We start from the raw sequence: 21590 nt of genomic DNA, 5'->3' as shown, positions 1-21590 counted from the left end.
CTGAGACCAGCTTGCTTTTATTATTGTAGCAGGACCTTTCACATCAGCATGGAGGTGCAGAGAAAAAAGGCAGGATTGCTTTATCATTCTTCCCCTGGCACTGTCAACCTGAGCAGTGTGAGTCCAAGCATGGCACACAGGGCATTGCCACAGAAACAACACACTGCATCCGTTGCTGAATGCACAGTCATCCTCAGAACCGTAACTGCACTTCCTTAGAAATGACGAGTAAGCAGGTCACTAAAATATCCTGTAACATGCAGTATCTAACTGGGAAACCTAGCTTTGACCTGCTATTTTCCATTTCTAAATATTTTGGGATTTGAAAGCTCACCCTTGAGCACACACTCATCTATGGCAGTTCATCTGCCACTCGTAATATAAATCAAAAAATGATGGATGGCAGAATCTGCCCAGAAGTTCAGTTCCTTCCAGGGTCATTCTGTCCGCAGTGACCACATTTCCACAGCATCCACATCACTTCATCAGCTACCCTCACAACATTTAAAAAACATTTAAATACAAAAACCACATACGTAGATGTGTATAAAACATTCAGCTACTCTAAAATTTCCCTGGTCTAAAGCTTTTTAACTGGCAGATTTGTTTATGTGCACTGTGCCTTCTGACATTATCACATTTTCTACTGCTGCATGAAAACAGAAAGAAAGTCATAGCATCCTTACATTCATCCCATACTGTACTGGTTGTGTTTCTATAGATTAAGCTGCAAAGCTTATGTGTAGAAGAAGAGATGGATGAATATTTTAAAGCATTTGTGAGACATACTGATACTCATTTCTCACTGAATAGATGTCAGTTGTGTTCATGCGCAGTCTCTATATGCTTATTTCTTGCAAACATGCTGGTAGAAAAAATACTGGCAGGAATGTCTGTAGAATAGTTACAAATATTTACAGTAAGCAAATTTTCTATATGCAAGTATTCACAGAAACTTGACTTTTCCAGCAAGAGAAACAGAAATGTGACTGACTATAGAGCCAGTCAAAATAGCTCGCGTTTAACTCAGGGCAGCAAAGACTAGCAATAACATGTTCACAACAAAATTAAAGAAAATGAATTATTATTAAAGTGATTAAGCAAATAATTGCTGAATTACCACTACAGTCCAAGAAGCATTAGCTGACAGGCTATTTTCAAGCAGAAAGGAAGTGGCCAAATTAAAAGTGTCATTACATGAAATTCATCCAGCTCTGCCTCGTGTGTTAATACCCAGCAGTGAGTGTGCAATTTTCTAAAGAGTCCAATGAGCAAACTCTGGAGGGGGTAATTTACTTCTCTTCCAAAATAATGGTGCTTCAGCAGTATGTCCTTTTGGCAAAGTCCTGTCCATAGAAGGATTTTTAGTTTTCCTTCCATGGTAGCTCAAGTGTATCTCTGTATTCTCTTGACATAAATTATATTGCAATTATTTCAATCCTTCCAGTTGACAACTGACTTGATCTCGAACATATTCACCTCCATTGGCTCAGTAATGCTGGCCTTGTTATTGATCCTCTTCTTGGCAGTTGTGGTTTCAGTCATTGCTGCCAATAAACGGGCGACACAAGGGACCTACAGCCCCAGCCGGCAGGAGAAGGAGGGCTCCCGCGTAGAGATGTGGAACATGGTGCAGCCACCGCCGATGGAAAGACTGATTTAGAGGAAGGCTCTCCTCCACCCTGGAAGACAGCTGAATGGGGACTGTGTACATATGTTAGATATGTTCATTTGCATTCTGATACCGGGAACACCTGCTACAAAGATTACAATGACTTTGGGCTTCAATATTTTCAATATTTTCCTTTTAATTTCAAAAATACTAAACATCTCCTAGCATTTACACGAACCACTGCTCTTTATCACCGTTTTGGATCAAATTGTCCAAGGACAATTTTTATTTGCACTGGAAACTTCAGCCTTGGTAATCAGCAGTAGGCATTACAGACAGTAATGGTTTCTGGGATACTTCTAAGTGCCTGTCTCAGACACAACACAAGTAACAAAACACATCTCGTTTGTGTTTTCCTTTGCCTGCCTAGCAATCACTGCTGCAGAAAGCAATGAAGACAAATCAAATAACCCTGCACCATAGACTTCTAATTCTGTTATCAAAGGGTTTAATACTAGAGCTGTGTCTCAGCATATCTACTTTCATCTGTTAATCAGGGATTAAAAGGAAGCTGTGCAAAAACTCTCCAAAATAAATGTTTCAAATTTAATTGGTTTTCTTTCCTCCAGTTCTTGCATTTTCTCTGAAGCCTCTTCATTTTCTACTGAAAATAATTTCACTTTCCACCTCCAACAAATGCATGCATTTCTCTGAATATAAGCAACTATGTCCTGAAATACCCAGCAGACACAACCTGACCTTTTAGCAGACATGACAATAAAACATCCTAAACAAATTCTGCACATCCATACTACCACCATTTTCTCATTATGATTTTACCCAATGGTAATGTCTTTCCCATTGCCAATATATATTGGCTGCCAAAATGACAAGCATGCTTAAAAATGTTTCTCAATGCTCATGGAAAATACCAGGAAGGCAGGAGCACTGGCTTGGAAATAATGAAAGAGCATCTCAACAGTCCTGGAGTTCAGACATCCATATAGGCACAGGCAAATTATTTTTTTGTATCCGCATTTTCCTCTTTTGAAACAGGGATAATATCACTGTATTCCTCAGTGGGAAAATTATTGCAACTACTTGCCAAAAAAAAAAGAAATATAAACATAAATGTGTAGAAGGGAATGGAATAACTGGAAAACTTTGGAAAACTATTGTAATGAAAGAGATATTTGAAAATCTTCAAGCCCATTTAATGATCTTTCTTACAGAAGGCAAAGATATTCCAAAAATAGACCCAGGTCAATTTTTTTATTTTTTTTTTAACTGTCGGGGCAAATTTTAGCACTAACTTATTCAGCTGATTTTCACACATAGTGACAAAATTAAAGCACAAACTCATTGCTCCCACAGAAACTGAGCCTCCAATAAAGAGGCAACAGAATGGAAAGTTCATGGTGGTGGTTTCTTTTTCTTGCAGCTCAGATGATCTGTTCCTGTGGTTGTGAAATATCCCAGATACACACATCCAACTTCCCATGGTTATTCCAGGAGTTGTATTATAGAGCACACACACTCAGTATCCAAGTGTTTAAGTGATCATTTTAACTAATGATCAATACGTAATTTATTTTCAACGATTCCCTTAAGGGATTACTGAAGATCGATGTCACTCATGTCACTCACACTTACTTCCTTGTTAGATGATTAGCAGTAATTCTGATAGCAGGCACATTCTCTTTATTTTTGAAGTCCTTACAGATATTTTTCAAAATAAGGCACTACAGTAGATGGGAGTTAATGGTAGGATTCAAACTGAGTTAAAGGAGCAGAATTTTAGGTAAGCATAATGCAGTAACAACACAAATGCAGTTTGCAGCTTTGCTTCTGAAGCCTATGAATTTAAATGCAATCATTGCAAAGCTGCAGTTTAAATCCAGAGCTCAAATGGCAATAAGGAAAGAAAGAAAAAAGTTACCAAAAACATGGCAGTAAGAGATAGAGATTCAGGGCAGATCTTTTTGAATCACGGCATTATGTAATAATTGAAACTCTTAGTTCAGTCCAGCACTTGCCCTGTGAGACACTGCCAAGTCATAATAAAGAATACTATAAAGTTTGTTTGGCACGATCACTCCTTGAAACACATGCATATGTGAAAAAAAGAAGAGGCTGATTTTCAGAGTGTACAGTTTGAGGTAGATAATGCTCAGCAAGTGAGACTGCAAAGACCAGTGTGTGAGGGTGAGCCATGACAGAGGTGTGCTTTGTGCAGATTCCTCCACATGTGGCATGCAGCTCACTGAAAAAACTGAGACCCAAAGACAAGGCAGCTCTCTAGGCAGAGATGGCAAAGATGGTAATGTGCGAGAACAAGTGGGCAAGCAAGAGGTAAGTGGACAAGAGGAGCTGGAAGGCTGCAGGCGGGGAAGGACCTGGGGACAGAGAGTTTTGAAAATGAGGGGGAATCTAGAAGCAGGAATTGGAACTGGGAGCAAGGAGCAGCAGTGGCTGTGAACTAGTAATGCAGATGCAGAGAAGATGCTTCCACACACCTGCTTTATGTTCCTGCATTTCTGCTCAGTGATAATGGTTGTATAAGCTAAAAGGAGAAGAAAGAGGAAAAAAAAAAAAAAAAAAAAAAAAAAAAAAAGTAAAGATCCCAGTGAATAATGTAGAAGGAGAAAGAAAAATAGAAATAAAGTAAATTCAGAAAAAGCAGCAGAAGGAGGTAATAAAGATCTAACTTTGAAGTCAACCCTTCTTTGAGCAGGAGGTTGGAGTAGATGACCTCAAGAGGCTCCTTCCAGCCTAAATTGTTATATGATTCAAAGAAAAAGGACAAAAGAGAGAAAGCACCTGAAGATGGAGGTCGGTTTGCATGGAGAAGTAACCTGAAGGAAAGCGTTATTGTTCACAGTGAAAGACACAGCAAGAATAAGGAAGTGGCTGGAAACTCATTTTCTGTTCTGCTCAGTGATTCGACTTTCTGGATGAAATTTTGGAGACAGTGGGAAAACAATCTGTAATAAAACATCCAAGAAAGTGTTGTCACGCAGAGAATCTGTAGGGCTGAGAAAGATATCTAGCAATGGGTACAGAAAAAGGAAGAGACAGGAGATGAAAGCCTGAAGAGTTTTCATACAGACCAAACAGAGCTCTGGAGGAATATGCTACTAAAGCATTAAAAAGACACCCATAAAAGCACATGAAAGGGAAAATTCTCATGGTGAAACATGAGTGTGGTTTGTAGAAGGTAAGTCAGGGAGACAGAAGGCAGGGGAAAAGCCTTTAAACTAGGATTAGAATAAATCAGAAGTGACTGCTGTCTGTCTCAGCAGAGAAAAAATAGGAGTGGTGAAAACTCACACAAAAGTAAGGGGAGAAAAGGGAATGAAAGCAGACGACGCTTGAGGAAGGTGCAGGTAAAAGCTGGATTGCAATCTTACAAATGCAGTGAGGGTGAAGCACGGTGTTCATAACAGCGAGGCCACGGAAAAGAGGACAGTGGTGAGTCAGGGCATGGGAATTGCCTACTGAGGCAGATCGGTGGAGGGTAACTTGGAGGGAGGGAGTTTTATTGCAAATAGAAATTAGAATGTGAAATATTTTAAACCCTACTTACAATCTTAAAAGAAACATACAAGAAAAGGACCAAAGCTGAATTAACGAAACAACATCCAAAGAAGGCAGGGAGTCAGACTCTGCAGCTGGCAAAGCTCCATAGCAGCCTGGAGAAGCATAGAAAAGCCCAAAGCTGTGGCTATTTAAATTTTTTAAAATTTTTATTTAAATATTTAAAAGCTATTTAACATGCTGTAGCAATATGGCCTTTCAGGCCATATCTCAGCCAAGGAACAACAGTTAAAACAAAGGGGAATACATTATACAGAGTAAAATACCATCTTTACTAAAATTTAAGCCAAGGATTAGGACTGATAGAGCAAATGCCAAGCCATGTACTGCTTCTCAGCCCAGGGATATAACAGAATATGTAGAGAAGCACAGGCATTCAAAGAGCAATAATATAACTGCTGTGAAGAGAATGTATGTCTCCACACAGAAGACCTAAAATATTTTGAAAATGTATTTGCTATCTCCTCATTCGACTTTAAAGCCAAAAGTAAAATAATTTGTTCACAATCACTTGCAGCCTACCCATTCAAGGAACTAACATGTAATATGCTCCCAAGCCTTACACATTTGAACTTCTTCTTCACTTCTAACAGTCTTGTACAAAGGATAAGGTGCTAAGGTAGAGCACACGACTTTCTCTGTCTGATCCCTCTGAAGATGCACAGAAGCATGGGAAGGATGAAGCACCTTACTCCCCTTTTCCCATGGAAAGAGGTGGTATCCAGCTTGCAAAGCAGCAGAGAGAGCCTTCTGACAGTAACAGGAGAATTTACGTTAGCCAGAATATAAATATTGTGGCCAGAATTCTGCCAGCTCAAAGTGATCATGGTGTATCATTGCATAATGTGCCTTCTCCACCTTATGTAAAATTAACCGCTCCCTCTCTGTATATACATGGTGTGTTTATAGCTTAGTTGGTATATTCATGTTACTATTTTGCTGTGTAAATATCAAAATGACCAATAAATAAGGATTATATTGAGCCACATGCAAGTTACATTTGTTGCTTTATGAGACTGTTTCATTATTTCCTTTACAAAGGAAATCATCCTCATGCCAGAACTATATATGCAGCTTAAAAAGTCAGATTTGCTGTTTAGAATCGAGTGATGGAGGAACATTTTCCATATGTGGAAATAAGTTGGAAGTGCTTTGTGCACAGCAACCTGCACAGTAACCTGCTGCATCCTCCAACGTCTGCACCCATCGATGGTACTGTGCTCATCCAAAGGAGAGGTCCTGTGCCACATCCCACGGTGGCATGAATCAATACAGCTTCGGTGCAGCTAATTTATACAAGCCAAGAATCTCATGCTCTGCTTTTCACATTACTGCACACTTTCCAGCACTGTGGACAAGTGTAGACAGAAAAATGGCAGAGCAGCAAGAATTTTCTTGACTTAATGCAAGTTCCCATTTTCACAAGGTGCGTTCTGCTCACTCCAACAGTTTATCTGTTACTTTTTCAATAAAGATCAATAACCTCAGAAACCAAGGTTCTTATTGCCCCAAAGACAGCAGCTAGCTGCAACTGAAAGGATCCCCCTGGACATATCCAGCGATGGTAATGCTTCTTGTTGCACTGCAAGCTCCCCTCCAGCCAGGCTGGTGATGGCTGCAATCCCTCCGTTCTGTTCCAGGGCTACATTAAGCACTACTACTTGTTCCTAACTATAAATAACTGAACAATTTTGTATTTTTCAGAAGTTTAAATGAAGGTGCATTTATTGTTCAAATGCACGAGTTATTGTGGGAGAATTCAAGCTTGCCAAGGGTCTCTAGGAAGTTTAAATCAGTAGCAACCCTTAAAGAACATCTCAAACAAACAAACAAAAAGCATGCCTTGCCATTATTTTAGTAACTGGACACTAGAAAACTTTTCTCTGCCAAGCAATTAACACTATCATCATAACCTAGCCCTGAGGGTTTGAAATGGAAAGCATTGCTTTTCTGTCTTCTCCAGCAGATGAACACAGTGGTGGTGAAGTCTGGCTATTGATTATTGCTCAAGAAGATGCTAATTGATAATGAACATCCCCCGTGTTACAACTTTAAATAAAGAACATAGCTGATACACTCCTAAAAACAATCTTAAAAAATACAGGCCCATAACAGAAAGCTTGTCCCCTAATAGCAGACAGTGAATTCTTTTTTCCATCCAAAATTGTCTGAGCTGTTTCATACAACTTAAGCCCTGAGTCTCCTGCAAGTCTCATTGCAGGACAAACCTCACATTTGTAATGTCACACAATGTCAGTAATCACCGACTGGAGAATTTTGGCAAAGCTCCTTTTCCTATTCAGTTCAGTCACCTCACAGATGAAGAAAACTGACACCTCTGAAAACAATTCAAAACCTGAGCATCAGATTAGACATTGTAAGTCAATAAAGTTGAACGGGGAGTAGCTGACAACACTAAAATTTTGCCTATTGCAAAACATCACAGCTGAATGAGTGGATGGGCTTTCATGCCCCAATGAGGCACGCACAGGCTTCAAACTACTGGCATGTGTCAAGATGCTGCAAAACCTAACATTTATAAAAGATACATCTGGTGCATATTTATGGGGAGCAGAGTAAGGTCTTGTTTAAATTGCACACATGAATTTGATGTGGAGAACGGGCGATACCCTATGCCTCACGGTAAAAGCATGTTTTAACCTAAACTGCCTCCATCTATAATGCATGCCGTGAGGTGTGAAGGCCTCTTGCACATCAAAAAGTCAGAGCATAAATTATGAATCAAGGCACAGGTGGAGTCCTGAAGGCCAAACAGAGTTCTCATTTCAGTGGTGGATTTTCTGGGTATAGGCTCCTTCAGATTGTATTTATGGAATGAAAATGTATTGAAATTTCATACCCTAACCAGCTTGAGCAACTTTTGTTAATACTTTCATTTGGTTTCATGGAAGTTGCTTTTCTGTTCTGCTTTCATTAGGCTGAGATTTTTCTTTCCCCAAAGTTGTTTGACAAAGCAATTTACCAGCAATTCATCTAATGGTAAGACACCAGCAAGACTGCGATGTCCAAATCAGGACTTAAAATCATCTTTTTTGATCAGAGAAAAACTTCACAGGCCTTCATCTGTTTTTATGCTCTTCGTGGTACGGTTTAAAGCATGACATTTTTCTTAGCTCAATATTGTGCATGACCTTTCCGATTTCCCCTGTAGTTTCAGCAAAACTGCAATTTTCATTGGCATGCATTGTAATAAATAGCGATGACAAAAATGTGTGTTTCCAATTTAAAGCCACTTAGTTTCATTTGGCACCTGTGCTCAGCTTCACTTTGCAGCAGAGATTCAAAACCAGTGACAGCAAGGTAGGCATCGGAGGAGTGAGAGCAGACCGACAGGGCAGCTCTGCACAGCAATCCTAATCCCACGCAGCCGCTGGGGCTGAGCATTTCTCACCTGTGCCAGCTGTTATTTGCACCGCCGCACGTTTGCAACATGCAGGCAGTCGCAGCACAGGGCAGTCTCAGGTTAAATAGCTGCTTTCCATCCCACAAAATAAATAATGCCTTCCACGCAACCAGCACAACGCATTAACAGCATTTCACGTGCCAAAACTAAGCAATTTCGCATTCTTAAATGCACACTCTTAGAAAGGCCTAAATCCCTGGGGAAGTTGTACGTAGCATTTTTTGCTCCGAGTGTAAAACAGCTTGCAGAAGTAATGCAGTTTTAGCCTCTTCTAATCATCTCCTCAAGAAGCAGGAAACCATGGGGAAATGAACGTGGGTGTGCACCCAGCAGTGACAGGTCACCCTGCCTGTGCTGCGAGCCAGTGTGAGAGCAGCCAGGTGCTCCTGCAGACCGCTGCAGGGTTCAGAGCAAAAAGCACAAGCCCCCCTTTCAGGCTGCCTGCAGTACCACTGCCCAGTGCTGCTTCTTGAAGCAATGCCCAGAGTGAGTCACCTCTGCTCAGAGCCAAGTGACAGCAGACAAAAACTTACCACAAAACAGAAAAGCAAACAGATGCATGTCTTTTCTTCCTCAGTTTCTGGTAGTGCACCCCATGTCTTGTTGACCCCTGCAACTCCATATGCTAAAATGCTTCATCAGGCACACAATTAGGTCCGGTGAGGACTCTTTAAATTGGCAGGTTGACACTTTGATTCCTAAATGCACAAGCCCTCGCTGTACAGCCTGAACTCATCGGGTGCCCAAGCATTTTCTTTCAGAGCAAGCTGCCCAAGGACTACCTACAAAATGTTCAACATGACCCCAGCGAGAGGGAGGCTCTATCAGTGTTTTTTTTTCCTTCAGAAGTCAGCCCAAGAGAGATGCAGGTCTGCCCTGTGGCTAGATTGCACTCTGTGTTGTGGCTTATTGCTGGCAAAAATGATTAAACCAGCTCACAAAAAGATCTTCCCAGTTCAAAACTGTCAGCAATGGTGACTGCTGGCCAGGAAAATGCGTGGCTGCGCCCAAGACCTGCACTGACTAGATCAGACCCTGTTTGTCACTCAGTCCTGAGATAGATTTTTCTCGTGTAGCCTGCTTGAGATGTAGAAATTGTTTGTCAAATTTTCTGACACTGGGGAGAAAAGAGATAAGAGGGGAAAAAAAACCTAAACACAATTACACAAGTACTGGTCTGTTGACATTTAAAGAGAAACAATGATGAGCATAAAAAAAAAATGGTTAAAAAAAATCCTTGGCCAGCAACCCAAAGGACCAAAGACAAATCACAAAATAGGATGCAACTAATTAGGCTGAAATGCCAACAGTGTTCAGGATATCGTTCAAAGTATCCACAGTGTCAGACTGCTACCGTGACCCCCAGTTCGAATATGCCAAGGGGAAATGTAGAAAGGGACTGAATCAGATAAGTTAAATACAAATATTTTAAAATGACATTTTAATTTCTACCTCGCCATTTTAACATTTTCAAAATCGTTAAATAAGCATGTCGCCTATTCTCAGATCAGGCCAAATGTCAGATGTTTGTATGTATTATTCAGCTGAACATTTTAAGCACATAATCCTTCTCATTGCTAAACAGGTGGTATTATATTAACAGGTTATTTTCTTAAAAGAAGCAGTGAATAGAAAACTGCCGATACTATGAAATGTTGCATTAATAAATGTGGAGCCAGGGCTAGTACAGAACTGAACAAAGGGTTGCAGGGAGGACAGGGAGAGCAGCAAGCCACAATTTTCTGCTGTATCTATGATTTTTTAAGGCACATTCCAAGTAATTTCTACCCAGAGACTCAGCAGTCATCTACCACAGTTTAAATTAAGTCACCAAACCTGAAACGCTCTCTAAAAGAGCTGGGCTCTGGAGGTTTTAATAAGGGCATGTCCAAGCTAAAACCAGAATGTCAAACATTTAATTTCTTGGCCTTTGAACCATCCAGTTTGACAAAAGCACCCCCTGCCCATTGTGATGCACACAACCAAGCTTCAGCACTGTACCTCTCATGTTCATAACCCAGGAGAGTTTAAATGTGCACTGCCATCACTTTTTAATTTCTCTAACATTGCCCTCATCAGCACAATTCCCTACCCGCTCAGTTGGGATCACGCTCTGCCCTGCAGAGCATCCGGCTGGAACACGTACAACACACGTTCCTCCTCCTCCTCCCTTCATAGTGCTTGCCCACGTTCGTGGCCCTGCAGTGGACTCCCTCACCTGGCATGGCAGATCTCAGCACATGTTGCCCTACTCCTCCTCACCATCTTCTCTCCCTTTCTGTGCTGATGTCTGTTCTCGGCACTGCTTGCTCTGGTACTCCACACTGATTCCTCAGTCCTGCCCACCACACGTCTTCTCTTCTGCTGTTTAAGAGACTGAAGAAGCCAACTGGCCTCTCTGATCATTACTCAACTTGTCTACATACGTTTTGTTTTAATAAATGAATGTGTGAATTTAAATCAATACTCTTGTACCCACAGATGCATATGAACACAGACAAACGTTCCTCTTTACCATTCAGGAAGTGCATAAAGACAAACTAAATGAAGTGATTTTATAGCACTATCAAACAAACAAACAAACAAACTCACCTTGGAAAGCGCATTAGTTGAGCTATTCATGGAAGTGGACACACCTGGAAAACAAACTTCTGTAGACAAATGCATTTGGGCTTTGCACAGCAAAGCACATTTCCCATTATATCTCATCCATGATACTGAATACTTTGCAGGGCTTAACAATTAAAAATAGATAATGAGGCTGAAAGGAAAAGGTCTGAGTTTAATGGATTTATTGTAGCTCATGTCTTTCCTTTGGTTTTCAGTATTGCTTGGTAGGTTTTGCTGTTGTCTTGTTTGCAGTGCTTCAGTGACAATTATCTGCGGGCAGAAGTAGACCTGGAAAAGAGAACGTGTGGAGCAGTATGCCATCAGGACTCGGCCCTTCAGCTTTCAGGAGAAATGTGAAATAGGAGCAATGGAAGGAAATGATATATGGCCCTTAGCATATTCCAACTGTAGTTCACAAACTTTGCTTTTAGAACTAGTACTTGTTTATGTTTCATACAGAATTTTTAGCAGGATTGACAACCTCTGGGGTTTTAAAGCTTAAGAAGCTGCTAGCAATTTTTTTATTTTTATTTTTTGATTGATGAAAATCTGCAGACTGACTATACTTTGTTTTATCTGAATACCAGCAACCCCCCAACATAACTCCAGGCATTGCTTAGGTTTTTGTTGTTGTTATCACTTGTCACATCAAATAAAAATCTAAATCTTTGAATTTGATAAAGTTATTTTTCCTTTTACGAACATGAGTTAACACACAATGAGTTCTGGAAAGAAAATGAAATGCTTTGTCTATCATCCAGGTATGGCTGCAGCTGTATGGTGTAAAAGTATCTTGCAAAAGCAACATTTTTAGCTGCTTTTGCAGTACAAGCAGCTGATAAACACTAATGAAGAGGAATGTTTATTCTCCTCCTAAACAAGTCCCAAACATGACAGTACTTGGGAGCTGCCTTTTTCCCCCAAATGGCCACAACTCTTCATAATGTGCCAGTGTTCACACTCAAGGTCTTACTGTGACTGTTAGAGCAAAGCCCTCTGAAATAATTCATTTTTCACAGACAGACATTTGCTATCATTTTATTGACAGGGACAGAGTACTGCTGTACCACCTGTGTAAAATTTGCCAGCTTAAGTTAGACTAACTTGTCTTATTACCTGCTCGTTTTCGATCCTTTGCTGTGCTCAAGTTTGGAAGAATTTAATGAACTGAAATGCCTGTAGACAGCAAGTTGCAAGTGCATTCTCAGTGCACTGAGATAGCAAACTAAGGAAAGTGGGCAAACTTAACCTGAAACATAATGATTTATTGTCTTGATACATGCTCACTCATTCTGCTTACTTATTTTTCTCGAGAAAGATTGAAGGCTGCTCCTTGTTCCTAATGTCCTCCATTGGCTCATAAGCTGGACCTACAACAAAAAATTCATTGTCACAGCCATCTGTTTTCAGAGCTGAATAAATATGTGGGCACATCTACTGGCAACATGAAGAAATGACTGCAAGACACTTTATCAAGCAGCGAAGATCCCTGTGCTACCAGCATTCACAGCTGGTATCATTCTGCCAGCTGGAGTAAGCTACTATGAGTCTACTAGCATGTGTTAATATCACACCCCTCATTGTTTTCTATGAATGTAATTTTTAATTCTTTCATCAGTCGTGGATTGAGTATACCAATACTAAAATCACAGCTTGCATAGTCTGCCTGCAGAAGATATCAAAATGATTTTAATTCAGAAGAGTGAATGACAGACCAGATTTTTAAAAGATGCTAATATACTGTCGGAATTACAAAGGACATCAGTATTTAACTTTTGTGTTGTATAAACTGCAATTAATAAGCAAACAGTCAGTTTTCTCTGTATCTGAGAAACTTAAATGAACATTCAATGGACAAAAACTTCCAATTACTACAGTATTTTTCTATTATTTTAATCCATGTGCCTGATATGTATGAAAATTCATGTCAACCCATCAAACAAGAACCTGCATCACCCAAGAAGTTTTGATATTGTTAAATTTTATTTTATAATACAGTGTTGGGCACTTTATGGTAATGTGGAGTTCACCAAGAACTTCTATGGACACCACAAACTTGGAAACAAAACAAAACAAAACAAAAAACACTGCTCATTTACTATGTATACACAGTGCACTACCAATAGTAGTCTAAGGTCTGAATTACAATTCTTGAGATGACTTTGAACAGTAGTCCAGAGGGTGCAAAAGGATGGATTAAATTTTTAGATTTGGTTCCAGTTTTATTACAGGTCAGTGATTAACTACATTTCTAATTTTCTAAACCTGTTATAGCACAGTGCTGGTTAGGTTACTTTGTTTCCAAAATTAATAAAATGATCAATAAAATCTCAAAGGTGTCCTGTATTTTATACCTTTCCTACAGGTGTTAAAGGACACAAGAATATTAACAGATTGTTTTCAAAGGCCACTAATGAAATGTTCTGAAAAAAAAATAGAAGTTTTGGGATATGTAATGTCTGTTCCATGTTGAGGCATTTCTCATCATATCTGACACATATCTAAAGAAAACAAATTGTCAGTTTGCTAACCTTGTAAGCATTTTAGATTTTTCTTCCTACTCAAAAATCATGAATTAACAGACGTGATGTGCTTGTGCATAGGCTGCACAAAAACTAGCTGTTCCACAGTGCTTTATTGCCTCATTCAAGTAAATTAATTTAAAGAAGTTCTCAAGGAAAACCAAAGGTAAAAACAAAATGTACATCAATATACAAAGAAATTAATTTACGGAAAATTAAAAGTATACTGGCAACATTAGTAGATCTTTTAAGTAATGACTTATGATAATTAGGGATGTCACAAACTAAATTCTTTTTAACAATACGGTCATCACCCTGAACAGTCACCTCGGTGGTGAATGATGATGTGATGAAGAGTGATGCTTACTTAACTCCTTGCCTATTTTTACCAATGTTAAACAAATGATCAAATGATAAATTAAACATTATAAATTCCAGTATTTAATCTTCAATTTAAAATCACTTACTTGTATGTGAACATTGGCTGAGGCTTTATTATTTCTGCAGAATGTGACATCCATAATCATGCCTGGTCATTGGAAATATACATTTGCCTCATTAGAATATATTCTTCGTGTTGTTATCATACAAGCATATTTCAATGCTACATGTAATTTTACACATTTTTGAAAAATACCATATCAAAGATTTGCTTGAAAAGCAGACATGCACATTTATAACTACTAAATTACTTTGAAACAAGGAGAAATATTGCACAAAATTCACTGAAGATTTGAAAGTCAACACATTCCCCTCCTAAAACAAGTAGCTCCCTTATTTTTAACAGAAACAGAATGTCAATTCACACAGAACCATAAAAAACTTGAACTCAACTTAGTTTTCAATTGTAATACTGTTACTGGATTCTAAATACTAATGTTGTTAGGATTGACCTAAGGAATAGTACAAATAACTTTGAGTACCCTTTACTACAGTAAACCTTGGAATAACTTCCAACTGTGTTACCTGCTTCTTACTCCAACCCAGGAAAAATGCTGACAGCCCTACACTGGCAGTGGGTGGCCCTCAGACTAAGCCGGCTGTGGCCTCTTCAGACATCTCTACTTAGGAGTTTAGCAGCCTCCAGGAAAGTTGTATTAAGTACTTTCATCTGGCCACCAACTGAAACCATGAAACAGACAACACAAAGGTAATCAAGGCAGGTTTAACTTGTACAAAACCATACCATCCCTTTTTTGTTCCTTTATTCTCATCCAGCCGGAAGACCATGGCGTGGCCACGTGTCCCCCTGTATGGGGACAAGGACATATTCTAGACCAGATGTGGCCCATGCCCTTGGGCTGAGAACAAGGACAGATTCTGTTCTGCCCAGGTTCTGTTAGCAGGTAAACAATGCTTGGCAAAGACATACACATCTAATAGCAGCAAGGAAGAGGTTACTGAAGACAAGTCACATATCCATCCACACGGCTTTTGCTGGTGCATTTCTACATTCACACTCCAAAGATTCACTGTGGGAACAGATAGCCTTTACCAAACCAAGCTTTGCAATAAAGAAGCTGCTTGCCTTGGACACAATTTTTAGTAGCCACATTTGCTTCGGCTGAAATTCCAGTCTGTAGGGAGCAAACACGCTGGAGTCTCACAGCACGTGGACTGAGGCCTGGCACCAAGAGACAAGGTACTAACTCCCTTGGAAATGAAGACCACCCTTGACCTCTCCCTGCAGAGCCAGGGAGGTGAGCATTACGAGGCTCCTTTCTGCTGGACAGGGTATTACAGGCAGTATTTCACAGGGGATGCATTTAAAAGGGCCTCATGCTGGCACTTTGTTTATTGCATGAAATGTTTCTTCAAATTACATGCATAGAGAAAAGATTTGGGATGCTCCTAGCAAGTTGGTTAGACAGCTGCACTGAAGAAAGATTGTTCAGTAGGACTGAATGTAACTGATTGTAGGTGGAAAAACAGAAGCTGTTCGAAAAACCTGGCTTACCTTTTCTTTTGCCTAAGACTTTACACAGTTTACAAGAACACGAGTAATAACAAGCTCATTCTAAAACTCGAAAAGACATCTATAAAACATTTATCTAACAGATTGGGTGGGATTTTGAGAAGCACCCAGCACGTATCTAAAACTCCCACTGAAGTCTGCGTTACAGAGCCTGAGAGGGGACTTCAGCTAGTGCCGGCTATTTCTGATGACCCCACCCCTCACCAAACAGCAGCAGTATCACTGAAATGCTAAATGACAATGAAAGTTTCAGTCAAAATGGTACATGAGAACTTCTACAACTACATTTTTCCCTCAGAACAAGTCTATTTTTAGGAGTTACATGACCCCCCAAATATGCAGGATGGAAGAGCAAACCATTGCCTTCCCTACAAAGACTGCCCTCTGCATGCATAGAGGGTAGGGATCACCTTTGTGTCCCAGGTCCTTCCTTCTTTTGTTCTTCCCTGAATATCTGTGCCATTTTTCACAAGGGTGCAACTCTATACGGATGGATGGGAAGGCTTTGACTGGGACAACATATCCATTCCAGGCATCCCATAGGAGATTAATCACACAGACAATATTCCTTTTACCTATATGATTGGGTTGGAATCACTACCACCAAGCTAGAATATTAAACAATATCCCAAAATCTGGATTTCTTCAAAGTTATCATCCTTCTGGGGACTCTCAGGCTCTGCTTCGCTGCCTCATTGGAACAATCCAGGAATCTTTCTACTGCCCCTATTTTTTTCCTCCAAACCAAATGAGAACCACAGCTCATTTCAGGCAGACATATGTGAAATGAACTTGATGACACTAAATTCAAGTCCTAGTTTGTCTATGTCAGAAATCTGTTCCTAAATGCAAGAGATTCCAAAGCTTAATCGAATAACCTGGTATCTCTCCCTTAAACAGGAGGAATGGGAAGATTTTTGAGATCTTGATATGATAGAAAAAAAGAGATGCCTCTGAAGACCACCACAGGAGCTCTGACTGAGCAGAAATCAGTTCTCAACCATAGCTGGTGACAAATGCTGATGATTTTCAAAGACATTAGAAGAATTTCCACAAATAAGAGAGATACAAGTACAAAACTTGGAAAAAGTACTGGACCTGGACAATCTATGTTAATATAGAACCCAATGTAGCAATAAAAATACTGCATACGTAGCCAATAGACAGTTTTACATTATCAGAGGACAGAGGAGAACAGTGTTGAACCAGAAATACCATTTTGGACTTCTATCTATTTAGTAACTGGTACTGATGTTTAAGTAAGGCACAAATATTAGCCTTTTTAAAGGATCACTGATAGTAAGTGGAAAAGATTCTGTAAAATTACACGCTTAAAAGGTATCTACATTTAAATTCAATACAGGTGTAAGACCAAGTTATTTTTGAACATATACAAGGCTCAAAACCAAAAAGACATAGTACTGAATGACTGTAAACACACTATGGGCTTTATAAATCGGAAGGAAAATGCGGCAGAAGCACAGTAAATAACATTTTAATGACAACTGAATTAAAGAATAACTGTAAGCTGAAATTTATCTCCCATCTTTAACTCAGCTATTTACTTTTTTTTTTTTTTTTTCAGCCTGCATTTTCACTATATGAAACAGTGAATTATTACCATGATGCATCAATTTCGAGAGATTTCGGTATCAAACTTTCAATTTCATGTGCCTTATAATATATGAATATTAGCAGCCTCATAAGGCTTCCATAGTTTTGCACAGAGGTGAGAATGGGACAATCTATGCGAAAACAGGAATTCAGTGTCTAACTCTCATGTAAAGGCAGTAGGATTTATTCTATCAGATGGATATTTTAAAAACCATTTTCTGGCAGCATTCCTGGACTTACACATTTGATAGATCTGAAAGGGATGATGGCCATAATTTCTGAAATTGTTCTGTTTTCTGGATAAGACATCGATACTGCTTATTATCTTTAATAAATCAAGACAACAACGTGATCTTGGATAGAACTGTGTACAGAAACAGTGTCAGATGTAGATGAAAAGAAGAGGCAAACTTTGAAATTCCTGTCAGCTTTTGCAAGGACATGAATGAGAACAAGTGAGAGTGCTACAAGAACACAGATGTTTGTGTCTTCTATCTTCCCTTAGACACACTTCGAAGAATTACATTTGGTAATAGCTAGTACCAGCAAAAGAGAAGAACGCAGTCCACTGTGACATTAATACCACCTCCCGACAAGCATCTGTGAAGTTGCCCTGCCACTTTCTCACAACAGCACCTGAGACATCCAGTTTGACCCACCTGGAAAGGTTACAGCTAAGATTTTAAATAACTTTTATGTTATTTTTGATTTTTGATAGTGTAAAATATTGTGCCAAATAACATTTTTACATTAATAAAAAGTCCCCTTCCACCTTACATAGCATGCTGATACACATTACAGGAAAACACGGGACAGAGTACAGACCTCAGGACATAAAATCACCGACTCAGAAATGCTAAGGTTCTCCAGCAGTAGATTGCAGATGCCCTCAGGAACAGTCACGCTCTAATCAGACACAGACCCTTCCCTAAGATTTCCACTTTTACATCTTTAACTGTCAATGCACTGATTAAAAAAGTTAATTCTGGAGGCTTACACTCAGTGAGAAGTACTGGCCCTTCCCTTGTCTGCAGATATACCAATATTTTGGAATGCAGAGCTGAACCGTTTTGCTTTAAACCTTTTTGCAGAGATGTCTTTGCATCTCTTCAGTAAAGCAAAAAACATCGCCTAATGATATCGATCCTTTCTCTTAAGTCAGCTGCCTTGTAAGAAAGCACCAAAAAAAAAAAATCCAAAACCAGAAAACAACAACAGAAAAACGCTTTCCATTTTTGCTAGCTAGGAGGAAAAATCATTCATAAATCTCATTCATAAATCTCATCATGGCAACTGATATTAAACTTTGCTACAAACAACCAAAAATAAAGATACTAAAGCACAATCTGATCCAACTCCTGACCTCGTTAATTTGCTCACTCAGGACGACACTGAGGCTAAGACTCAACATTCATGCCAAAAGGGGAAAGAAAATGAAAAAATAAAATCTGGCATCAGTTTAGAAAAGCATTACATTATTCTCAGGCACAGTTCATTTTATAGCCATTTGTTACTTCTACTAACTGCAGCACAAAAGATCCTTGAAAGCTGACAACTATAATCTACTGAAACTTACTTCACACCTTTACTACCCTGAGCTATTTTGGAGAAAGGAATGTATCTATGGTAAGGTGGAGATACAGAAAAAGGAAAGGTGTGTATGTGTGTGGGGGGGGGGGGGTTAAAGGCAGGGGAACAGACAGAGTTGCTCTATATATGCAAATTGTTCAGGAATGCTGCCCAGAAGGAGGACAAATGCTTGTTCTAAATACTGCCTTTGGAAAGAGATTTTCAGAAGTTCAACTTGGCTAAAATGAGAGTTGGATATATACTGTCTCAAGATCAATCAGTAATTTCCGTTTTCTAGTGTTACAAGTAATTCCCAGTCATTAATCTTTAATAATTTAACTAAATATGATTTCTAAGTAACAGTAATTCATACCACCTTCAAAAGGTAGTGTCTAAGAATCAAAAGAAAATAGTTCCAAACAGGCACAAATAATTTTTCAAATACTATTAGACTGTAGAAAATAAAAATAAAAAATAGAAATCTATAAATTCCACTTACACGTTCCTTTCTGAAAATTTTTAGATGAAATAGTCTACCTAGAGAAACTGGATAACAAGTCTTTAAAGTGTCTTAGTTGTAAACAGAAGTTCATAAACTTCACATTATAATTCAGCACTTCATGTACTTTACAGAAGAGAGAAAAGCATGCACTACCTTTTTGAAGTCTGGAAGACAGGGCCACAGTTTTAGTCTGCAGTAAGTTCCAAGTTATATTCACAAGCAATTCCTTAATCTAAAAAGACCTCCTCCCCCCCACCCCCTGCCTTTGCTGAAGCAAATTCTTGCCATGGAAAATCATTATTGCTGTTTTGTACGTTTGCATTCATCTTCTAAGATAAATCTTTTCTCAAAAGATTAAGGCAATTTTTACTTGTTCAAAGTATTAACATTTGTACATTTCAAACAAATCTAGATTGTTTGGTTCATTTCCTGCTTAATGGGATTAATACAGTACCTTCAAAACCTGGTTACCTATTAGGTGATACCTTTCCTGCTGCTTAGAGGAAGTAAATGCTATGAAGCACCATCCACCTGCTGTATTTTTAGCACAGAGACTAACTAGTACCTGATTTAAGAGTGCATTTATATATTTAGTTCCATTTTGTGGACCTAACTACAGCCAACAAATGAACTGGGTAAACAAAGAAGCAAATGTTCCAGTAGCAGAAAATGCATATTCAGCTGAAGAGAATCATTATTATTATTATTATTTGTAATTGAAATCTCTTATTCCTTTTTCATATTTTGGTTAAAATGTTACGTGGAGTTTTATGGAGTCCTGAGTAGCCTCCCTTCAAACTTCTTCTGGGAGTCAAGTTTATCTTCTAATAGTTTTCTTACGTTTTATTTCCACTGCTATTGCTGGATAAGCTATCCTTTGAAATATTTAAACCATAGTGAAAAGCAGAACTCAGTTTACATAAAGACACCACTTCTTGAAGAAGCCCACCCTCATCTGGAATTTCATTTCCTTCTTTCCTATCTTTCTCCCAAGGGACCAGAATGGATGGATGTTGAGCAAGACTTGCTGGGAGCTGATCTTCGGAGGTGTTGCTTAGTGTTTCATTCTGCTTTGCATACTTATAGGAAGAATAGCCTTCCTTGAAACTTTCTAGAGGAGCAAACTGGGCACTTGATTGTACTGGAGATGGGGATGTTATGCAACCACCAGAGGTGTCCATCTTGTCAGTAATAAAGGTTTTCTCACTACTTTCTTCTTCCAGTCTTGAGAGAGATTCTCTATGTCCAACAGAAGAAACTTGCTTCCTTGGCGATGGAGGGAGCTGCTTCCCATGGAGGACACTATCATCCTGACCAAGATTCCAGTCTGCTTGATCATTAGCATTGCCACAGAGCAGGGTAAGGTTGCTCTCACTAGGTGCATTTGACTTGTTCTGAAAGAAACAATATGTTTATGTTTAATGTCACAAGAAAAAATGGCAGTTTTCAAACAAGAATACTGTAATGGATTTTGTGTGTTCCTAAATCATGGATATACTCTTTGGGTTTCAATGTTACAAATCAAGTGTTTTTTGGTTGGTTGGTTGGTTTTGTTTTTACCCTGACAGAATATTTTGTCTCTTATCCTGGGGATCACCTTTTGCACAAAGGAAAGAGTCTGGCTCCCCTGTCCGTTCAGTCTTTGCACAAGCACTTTTGACAGTGAACAAAGACATACTTTGCTGCTTTGTACCATAATATGGGAAGGAATTGGACTAAAACTGAAACCAGATGGCATTTCCTCTTTGCTTCAGTAATTAATACCAACTTTCAATATTAAATCTTTTAGCCAAATAAACAAAAACGGGCAGTTTATTAATGTGACCCCTATGTGACATTCATAATGTCAAATTTTACAAGCTTTTTAAACATTTGTGTCAGAATTTGTTGTTCCAGTGACAAATCTTTGACCATAGGAATCCTTTCAGCAACAGTAAATGTTGGACAGCTGATATAAGCCTGAATTCAGAAACATCAACTTATTTTTAGCTAATGTCACAGCAGGTGAGGGTTTTTAAAGTTGTAGGCAAGAGCTCTGACCCATAAAGAAGTTTGCTTACACTCTGGGTCCCAAGCAATTCTATCTAAAGTTGCACAGGATCAAGGTACCCTTTTACAAATCTTTAAAGTACTATTCAGGTGCAGTGGATGCCATAAATTAAGAC

At 39.1% G+C, this 21590-nt stretch overlaps 2 protein-coding genes across 5 annotated transcripts in view; one reads left to right on the top strand and one right to left on the bottom strand.

Moving 5' to 3' along the window:
* CRB1 (crumbs cell polarity complex component 1) overlaps window positions 1-13103 on the top strand; it is a 108397-nt gene extending 95294 nt beyond the window's left edge. The window contains exon 12 of one of the 3 annotated variants that reach the window (XM_035333575.1): window positions 12562-13103. In XM_035333575.1, the coding sequence (XP_035189466.1) occupies window positions 12562-12606 (45 nt within the window). In that variant the 3' untranslated portion in view covers window positions 12607-13103. Of the gene's footprint in view, window positions 1-1447; window positions 2729-12561 lie in introns of those variants that run through there. The other 2 variants (XM_035333574.1, XM_035333573.1) reach the window with 2 other exon arrangements.
* Window positions 13104-13207: 104 nt separating this feature from the next.
* The window catches only part of DENND1B (DENN domain containing 1B), a 161217-nt gene continuing 152834 nt past the window's right edge, over window positions 13208-21590 (bottom strand). For both annotated transcript variants that reach the window (XM_035333579.1, XM_035333580.1), the window contains one exon: window positions 13208-20819. In XM_035333579.1, coding sequence (XP_035189470.1) covers window positions 20262-20819 — 558 coding nt within the window. In that variant the 3' untranslated portion in view covers window positions 13208-20261. The remainder of the gene's footprint in view (window positions 20820-21590) is intronic.

Source organism: Oxyura jamaicensis, chromosome 8, assembly GCF_011077185.1.
Source record: "Oxyura jamaicensis isolate SHBP4307 breed ruddy duck chromosome 8, BPBGC_Ojam_1.0, whole genome shotgun sequence".
Taxonomy (NCBI): Eukaryota; Metazoa; Chordata; class Aves; order Anseriformes; family Anatidae; genus Oxyura; species Oxyura jamaicensis.
The sequence above is the reverse complement of the archived record's forward strand: the minus strand, read 5'-3'. Positions and strand labels throughout refer to the sequence as shown.